This window comes from Phytophthora cinnamomi (genome assembly GCF_018691715.1).
Source record: "Phytophthora cinnamomi strain GKB4 chromosome Unknown Contig122, whole genome shotgun sequence".
Lineage (NCBI taxonomy): Eukaryota > Oomycota > Peronosporomycetes > Peronosporales > Peronosporaceae > Phytophthora > Phytophthora cinnamomi.
Window position 1 is genome coordinate 53,516 of NW_027151055.1, and position 8,607 is coordinate 62,122.

At 57.0% G+C, this 8,607-nt stretch overlaps 2 protein-coding genes across 2 annotated transcripts; both read right to left on the minus strand.

Annotated features, from left to right (window-relative positions):
• Positions 1-616: 616 nt before the first annotated feature.
• On the minus strand, positions 617-3,069 carry IUM83_19962 (uncharacterized protein; the record flags this gene model as incomplete). Its single annotated transcript, XM_067945032.1, has 3 exons — positions 617-937; positions 2,364-2,810; positions 2,935-3,069. 3 exons carry the CDS (start codon positions 3,067-3,069, stop codon positions 617-619), a joined length of 903 nt encoding a protein of 300 aa, XP_067780941.1.
• A 4,335-nt stretch (positions 3,070-7,404) lies between these two features.
• On the minus strand, positions 7,405-8,333 carry IUM83_19963 (neutral zinc metallopeptidase; the record flags this gene model as incomplete). Its single annotated transcript, XM_067945033.1, has 2 exons — positions 7,405-8,064; positions 8,136-8,333. The coding sequence occupies 2 exons, from the start codon at positions 8,331-8,333 to the stop codon at positions 7,405-7,407; spliced, it is 858 nt and encodes a 285-aa protein (XP_067780945.1).
• Positions 8,334-8,607: the final 274 nt, after the last annotated feature.

An 8,607-nucleotide genomic window follows, 5' to 3' on the forward strand; every position in this document is an offset into this window, starting at 1 on the left:
AGCTAACCACCCAACGGCTCGTCCAGCTGCAGCCACGGACTGCAGAGCACCCGTCGGCAATCTACCGTCCCTCGTTCGTCCAAGAACCGCAGAGCACCCGCAGGCACTCCACCGTCCCTCGTTTGCCAATGAACCGCAGAGTACCCGTCGGCACTCTACCGTCCCTCGTTCGCCCAATGACTGCGGAGTACCTGTCGGCACTCCACCGTCCCTCGTTCTCGTTCAATGAGAGCTGTCGCCCTCGTTCGCCGTCTATCAGCTCGTCACCAAGCCGCCAATGTCGTACGTACCGCTCGTTTTCGTGCGAACAAGCTCTCAATTCCGTCCGCTTGTCTCCGTGCAAACAGATTCTCAAGTGAGCCCGCTTGTCTCCGTGCGAGCAGATTCTCAAGTGGGTCCGCTTGCCTCCGAGCCCGCTAATTCTCAACTGGGCCCGCTTGCCTCCGAGCGAGCAGATTCTCAACTGGGTCCGCTTGCCTCCGAGCCCACTAATTCTCAACTGAGCCCACTTGTCTCCGCGCCTGCCAATTCTCAACTGGGTGGCCATCGTTCACCGCAGCTTTTGAGCCAAATCGTGCTGCCGATCCTTCAGCTCCGAGATATTCGCCGTCAGCCACTACCAGCCGTCCATTCCGGCCGTCGTCGTCTCGGCGCGACCGCTCGCTGCCAAGATCGCTTTCGTGCGGTCCTCCGTGCTCGCCACCGTCTGGATCCAGCGACTTTCTGTTGCGAACCCATGACAGCCATTCTCGTTGACCACGCTAGGCTCGTCGCCCAACTCGTTCGGCATGTCGCCGCTGTTCGTCTCCTCCGTCCAGCGACCCTCCGTCACTAACTCGTGCCAGCCGTTCTCGTAGACCATGCTGGGCTCGTCGCCCAAGTTGTACGGCATGTCGCCGCCGTTCATCTCCGCCGACCACCGTGTCGTGGCCACGCTCTACCGGTGCCCCATTACAATGTGGTGCTCCACATCTAACACCGTCGCAGGGGGGGGGGGGGGGGGGGGGGGGGGGGGGGGCAATCACTATCGTTCGTAGTTAGATAACGATATGCCCGCAATAGCTTTGTAAGCAATACACGAACAGTTGGGTCGGCTTCCCCCACGTATATTTCACTTTCATCGTTCAGAGGCGTTTCACTGTCGCCTAAGGAATCCACCCACTGACTCACTTGTGCTGTATGTAGCTCTTCATTCATCGACAGCAATTCCATGTCGCGGTCCACCAGGATCCACGTTCCAAATGCCTTTTTTTTGGTAGTTTCGTCGGTGTGCTGCTGGTATTAATTGCAGGTACCCACGCACATCCATCGCGCGCAGTTGTTACTGCAGCTGCCAGCATGACCGAGCCTGCACAGACTGTAGGAATGAACCGCCCGCGTTCCCCGTCGTCAGCTGCCACTGACACCTGTACTGGTGTGACCACATTCTCCGTCCATTTGGTTTTAGTGACCATCCGCGCAGCTGCCACGCGTGCGCCACCTGCACCGTACTCGCCGGTGCAGCCCGACACTACACACATATCTACTTCAATCAGTTCATTGAACACGCTGCGGATCTTAAACCACCAGGCGCCCACCACATCTAATAAAAGCCACCGATCCCTTCCCCATAGTCGACAGGAGCATCTACAGCAACCTTGTCGCCGTATGCCATCCATTCCGTGCCTGCCACGGTGCAACGTGCACAGCGGTCTGGCTTCACCCGCAGTCGGACGCCAGTCACCTTCACCATGGCTGTCGGTAGCCCGTCATCAGCTCCGACGTACTCCACGTCATTCTCGCTCGTCGCCCTTGGCGTCACCGTCACCTTCCGGCGGCGCTTCGCAAGACTGACACGTGCCGAGCCCACTGGCCGCGCGTGTTCACCTCGCTCGTCGCGTCACCCTTTCCGCCGTCGTTCTTCGAGTTCTGCCACCGCTGCGGCTGCCACTCGTCGGCGATCTTCTTGTACTTCTTCGTCAGCTCGTTGCTGATCCGCCTCGACGTCACGTTCTTCTTGCCGTCGCTTGGTTAGCAATACCTTAACTCGCTGTTGTTTCGCAGTTTTTCGTGCCTTGCACCGCGCCTGGCGTGAACGCTCCACTTTACTGAGCAACTCACCCCCGCTTGAGGTGCTCACGTACGTGCCAAGCGCTTCGTCGTCCGACTCGCCCTCGATCGGCTCTGACACTACCGTTGCCGTCGACTCGTTCGGCGCATCGACGACTCTCTTCCCCAGGGTAGTTGCCGCAGGCTTCGCCGCCGTCGCCGCCTCCCGTGCCGACTCCGTCAGTGTGCTGGCCGGGCATCCGTGCAGCACCGGATTGACTACGGTGATCTCGCCGCTGTCGTGCTTCTCCGACGTCGCCTCTGCCGTCCGTCACCTCGTTCTTGCAGTCTGTTGTCGTCGCAAGGCTTAGCGACGCTCTCGTCACAGCCATGTGCGCCGTGGTGCACCGTGAGCTCAGCTTCGTCTCGCGTGCCACCTCCGTCATCGGTCCCTCGGGCGGCACCGACCCGACGTCGATCCCCGTGTCGTTCGGCTCCAATTCCGTCGTCGTCATGCCGCTGGGCCTGCCCGCGGCTTCCGACGTCGTCACGGCGGACTCCAGCATCCGTTCTGTAGCTTCCTTCGCCACAGTCGACGCTCCGCTGGTCACCTTCAGCGCTCTCGAGTTGACCGTCGCCGCTTTGCGCAAGTCCTTGGTTGCATCGACCATCGCCACGCTCTTGTCGTCACCGTGCGCGCCTTTTTCCAGTCCGACGCCGTCGTTCGCAAGCCGCATGTCACTACGCGAAGTCCGGTCACCACCAGAGCACGCAAGCTCATTCTCGCGATCTACCCGTGCGAACCGAACCGACGCAATGGCGGGTCACACCATCGCTACATATCTTGCCGCGCGGCTTTCATCTCGTGACCCCCCCCCCCCCCCCCCCCCCCTTCATGATCCTCACCATCTCGTGCACGTCAGTCTCCGACACCGCTCCCGCCGTCATCTTCACCGTTTCGCTCGTCTTGTGGTCTACGTCAGGGTACTCCTCCGTAGTGTCCTCGTTCTTGTCCATCTCCTCTGCGTCATCCAGCGTCATACTCGCTGGTGCCATCAACGCTCGTCCTCGTTCATCGTCTTGCCGCCGCCGTCACCTTCTCTCGATCGTCGTCATCACCTGTCGTTCTTTGTCTTCGCAGGGGATCTCCGCTCCCACCCGGACGCCGTAACCCCTCTATAACGCCCGTTAGTAGTTTCCCCCCGCCGCGGTGCCAATTGTATCGCGCTGTTGGAGATATGCGTAGTTCACCGCCTTCGCCTCCGCGTTGGTGCACTGCCCGCAAAGTGTCCGGGTTGGTTGCATGCGTAGCAACGCAACGCCGTCGTGCACCCGCAATGAATACAACTGCCGCCGCCCGCCGTATAGCCACTACGGTTTGCCCGGTTTCCGCGGGCTGGGCTCGCCCGTTCCGCAGGTGGCCTGTTGCCGCTACGGCCGTCGCCCGCTGTCGTCTGCTTCACAGCTGCTTTGATCTTCTTCCACCGAGGCTTGGGGTCCGAATCGTCACTACTCGGCGGGGCCTTTTCTTTTCGCTGCTTCGTCATCGCAGCAAGTTTCTTCGTCTCCATCCTGTGAGTTGTTGGCGTGGTTGCTGTCACCTTCCTCGCTGTCTTGTGGGGTTCGTACCAGTACTTGCCATTCCACACATGGCCTGGCGGGGGATCCCAAGTTCCTGAGTTGGCATGATAAACCCCTTGAGGGTTCGTGAACAATGCAACTTGTTCAACCTCCGGTCGTACTGACGACTCACCAACAGCACCGCCGATCGTCTCAGTAGGTAGTCCAGTCCCGCTGAGCTCGAGGAATTACGTTAGTGTCCCCAGTAGTGCCGCTCATAGGGATAACGTAGCGACTCGGCGCCGTCGCCCACGCTCGTCCAATGTTGATCATGCCCTGGGGCACGTTGTTCATAGAGTCGTCGATCTCAGTAGCTTTTTCGACCGCCTCCTCCAATGTATTGTGTCTCGGGTGCTGTTTGACCAGCTTTTTTGTAGGCAACGGTAAAACTGTGCGAGTAGCACCCGTTCACTGACACGGTTCCACCCGACCCCAGCTTGCAAACCAGCAGCGAAATCCGCATGGATTCCCCGTGGCATCATCCTGCGCATGCTTACGCGCCATTCCGCCGCCGACTTACTGAGCCCTTCCCCGTATCGCCACAAGCGCGCTGGTGGCGATTGCGTCCTCGGTGTCTCGTCGTTTCCGCCGTCGCCGGACTCGCCATTGCCTTTGTTGCCCGGTCCGTGCTGCATGTCAGCCAGTGTCGTCGCCAGCTGGAGTAGTACAGCTGTGGCCGATGCTAGCTCCGCCGTCGTCTCCGTGGCTCGCTCCAATCCTTCGGTCGTCGGTGGATCTGTCGGAATCGCTGCATGGGGTTCTTCAACGGTGGGTTTGGCGGAACCAATTCCAATGGTCGCCTCGCCCGCGGTCTCGATCAGGCGGATTCACCTCCGGCTTTTCTTCTTCGTCGTCAGAGTCGCCCTCGTCGAAACCAGGCCGACCGCCCGTCTCTCCGCCGCTCGACTCGTCACCGGCATCTTTGACCTTGTGCATCGAGATGCGAATCGACTTCCCGGACGTAAGTGCGGCCCAAAGACATTGTCAACTTGGCTCGCGTGTGCACTCCTGACTCTTTGCTCACCGTAGAAATAGATCCCTGGATGACCACTATGTGACAAGCCCATTATCTCGCCCGGCTGCTGGGCAAGTGGAACAGCTCGCTGCGTCCACGTCCTTCTTACGTGTGACGTCGATAAAACATTTGCTGGCCGATAGCAACACCAGTTGCTGCGCCCGGTCGTCCGCCTCAGTGCGCCCGACCGAATTTATTATCAACAACAATAGGACAGAAGGGGATCTAACTAAATAAATCTCTTCTAGTCTACCACTCGACTCCAACTACGTCAGTCTCGCCAACGCTAGTCTTCGTCCGCCACAAAGTTGGCGTCGACTCGCTAGCCTCAGTACCGCCGACTCAGGATTCCGTCAAAAGCGTCACTCGTCGAGCGCTGCTGCTCCCCAGCCACTCGCCACGTTCCGCTCGCACGCACGCAAGTGCGTTTTGCTGCCTCGGTCTTTGTCCGAGCCCGCAGATTCGACTTGAACGCTTTCACCGCCTACTCCATCGCCTACCGCTCAGCTTCAATGTCGAGTCGACGCGGCACTGGGTACAACTCGTCTCCCACCGAACCACTCTTCATCGCGTTGGCCCCTCACACGCAGCTCTCATCATCATCGCCGCCAGCGAGACCTCCTCGGTGCCGCCTATCGTCAGCAACTTCGCTGTCGCCACACGCCGACTCGACTGCCTGCGTGCCAACGACCCCACCACCATCAATGTCGCTGTCGCCACACGCTGGCACTATCACCTGCGTACAGCGACCGATCATCATCACTACGGCCATCAAGCCACCACTCGTCATCAGTCTCAACTTGACCTGCTGAACACCGCCATCATCCCATATCATCACTAATTGCATAGGGGCCCTCGGCGCCGACCCACTATTACACTCCGACTACTGTACGATATCCATTTGGGGCAGTAATGGGGTGGAAGAAACGACTAAACTACCACATGAATCTACATATTGTTGTGCTATATGGTCCGCAAATTAAAATCTAGAGCTGTTCAGGACAAAGATCGGCTTTGTCAGAGCTTGCCTGCGACCGCGCCCACGCCGCTTACGTCACGAGAAATAAACAACTAGACATGGCGTTGCATTGTTTCATCTGCTTCTTCAAATTTAGGTAACGAAATTTCAGAGATTCTCTTCGTGCGGCGCACGACTTAGTCATAAGTTTCGTGGCATATCAATCGATCGTGCTTCTTATGTCGTAAGTTATCCTGGGCAACCCCTTCACTATTATACAATGGATTGGACGCCTCTCGGTCACCTCCATACATACTCTCAGATATTGAGAGGTTATCTCCCTAGGGTTAGGTGTAGCTGTACTTGAATGCACTATAGAATGGGGACGGCGTCCCTCCCTGCAGACAGCTCTTCGGTGATAGCAAAAAATAGTCCATATCGTAAATTGTGTTTGGGGTGCCATGGAGCCACCAGGGTTGCAAGTTGAGCTCGAAGAGGACGGTAACGCAACGCTAGATCGCTGTCGCGAGGCAAGGTCTGCCGACACGACCCGCGCATACGCGCCTAAGGAAGCTGTTTCTAATTTTCTAGAGCCTGCACTGTGGTATAATTTTAAGTTCTCAAGGCAGGAAAAAATCAACAAAAGCAATGACATACCGAGCACATTACGGCGCTACCGTAAAGCCTTCTCTGCCCTCAGTATGCACTCAAAAGCTAAGACCTACGCTACCCGAGGATCTGGATCCCGAATGGCTGAACTAGCTGGAGCAACAGAGTCACATATTAGAAGGTTGGGGCGCTGGAATGCTGGCGCTGTGGATGGATATTACCTGGCGGCTTTGGCTCGGGACGCCATGCGCTCCCTTGCTGGGGTTCCCCCGGACCGCCGCTCATTCTTTTTAGATCGAGCTGCTCTTACACCTGATAGTCTGCAACGCGAAGTGTTTCCATTCAACTACATGACAACACAGGTAAAACAGTCAGCACCGCACATATCAACTGGAGGATTTTTGGAATTGCTACTGTACCTCTGGGTAGTCGTCCTACAAGATGCTGTGCCGCTGCGTGAAATGCATCCATCCCATAAGTTGTGGGCGAATCCTCCGTTTAACACGAACGCGAGCAATCCGTCTGTACTGTCGAAGCACACCGTACACAGAGCAAGCTTACACTCAATGCACTGAGCGACAGTCTCAAAGGCAATTCCTAGTTCACCTTTAAAACCAATTTCAAAACCAGTTAGTAGCTCAATCCATGCTCAGCCCCCTCCCTCTTGTTGTACGTACAGATTTGACTGCCGCTCTTTAGCGCTGGCGCGGGCTCTGCTGCTCTGTTTCACCGCGCCGCCCTTCAGGGCATCACTCCCTCGGGCGCCGGCGCGGTCGACGTCCGTGTGGTGCCCCGCCCAGTGAGCTGGTGCCGCTGCGTTCTGTCAAATGGATTTTGTTTAAATGTGTGTTGTGCAAATGTGTTTTTTGTGTATTGAGTACGTAGATATGTGCTGTCATCCGGAAGTCCAAACTTCAGATAGTTGACATATCAGAGTGACGGGCGAGGGACGGGGTGGGGACGAGGTGGGGAACGCGTCTCCCTAAAACTTCCGATAATGCGTCATAACGTAGCCCAACAAGTACCGTGAGTTACGTGTTTCAGTGACACCTAAATTCTAGTAATCAAGGGGTTAAATTGTAAAGGATTTTCTTTACGCAAACAGCAAATGTATTTTAGTAGAACACCACGACTCACTAAGGATTCGTTTTCCTAAGCTAAACCACACAAGGGTTTAAAAGTTGTAGCGGGACTTGATGTTTTCCAACACACTGCGCAGCAGCCAGCCATCTCCGTCTGTGAGCGTTTCGCTCTCGTCCATAATGCAGGCAGGGAAGCTGGCAGGCTTGTTCTCGTCCACGTACATCTCCGGCAGACCGAAGCCGTGGCCCATCTCGTGCAGCAGTACAGTCATCTGCTCCTGGTCCATGTTGTCGAGCATGTCGCCCACCGAGACGCGCTGGCCCCAGTCACCGCCCGCGCCATCGCAACCGGCTTTAATGGTTGGCGAGATGTCATCAGCCCCATGCACTTCCGACGGCCACAGCGACATGTCGAAGGGCTGGCCCTTGCATCCGCTCGTGTCGGCGCTGGCAGCCTGGCCCAGGTGCTTGTAGCACTCGTCGGGACACTGGGGACTGCCTGCGCCGTCGAGGATGCCCTCGTAAATCGTTCCCAGAGAGTCGTCGCTCCAGTCCAGGCTGGACTTGTTGTACACGGCGAAGCCGACGACAGAGATGCTGATCTTGTCGTACGGCCAGCACTCGTAGCCAGCCAGCCAGCGGTTCCAGAGGTTCATTTGCTTCTCGAGCATGGCCTGGAACTTGGACGCCACGGCCTTGGTGAGCTTCCGGCTCTTGGAGTCCCAGCGCACGCAGTAGCTGAGCTTTCCTTGCTGGTCACAATCTGGTCGAAGATGTGATTGTGGAAATCTGGCACTTCCTTGGTCATGGTGTTCTTCCAGACCCAGTTCACGTCCTGGCGGGTCACGTAAGTGGTGGGGTCGCCGGTGATGCACTTGCCGCTGCCCGACGTGATCTTGCCAAATGTAGCGTGGTTACCGGCGACGCCGGCCGCCTCCGCACCCGAGCCAACGAAGGCGACGAGAGCAGTCAGCAGGAGGTGCTTGATGGAGAAAGGGGAGGGTTGAGCACTTGACGCCATGGTAGAGAAATGGAGACTGATTGATTCAACTTAAGTGCACGGGCCACAGGTTCACCAGGTGGACTGCGAACCTGCGAACTTGTTGCGAATCGAAACGACCACATGTTGTCTTGTCCAGGACGATTTGTCCTAACAAAAACAACGAGATGTATATAGGAGACAGATGTTCGCGAGTGTTTGCCGTCCATGACCTCCGTTTCGATTTTACATCTGCCCTGCATACTAGAGTAGATTAGGACACACTAATCAATACAGTAATGTTCCAACTCGTTGA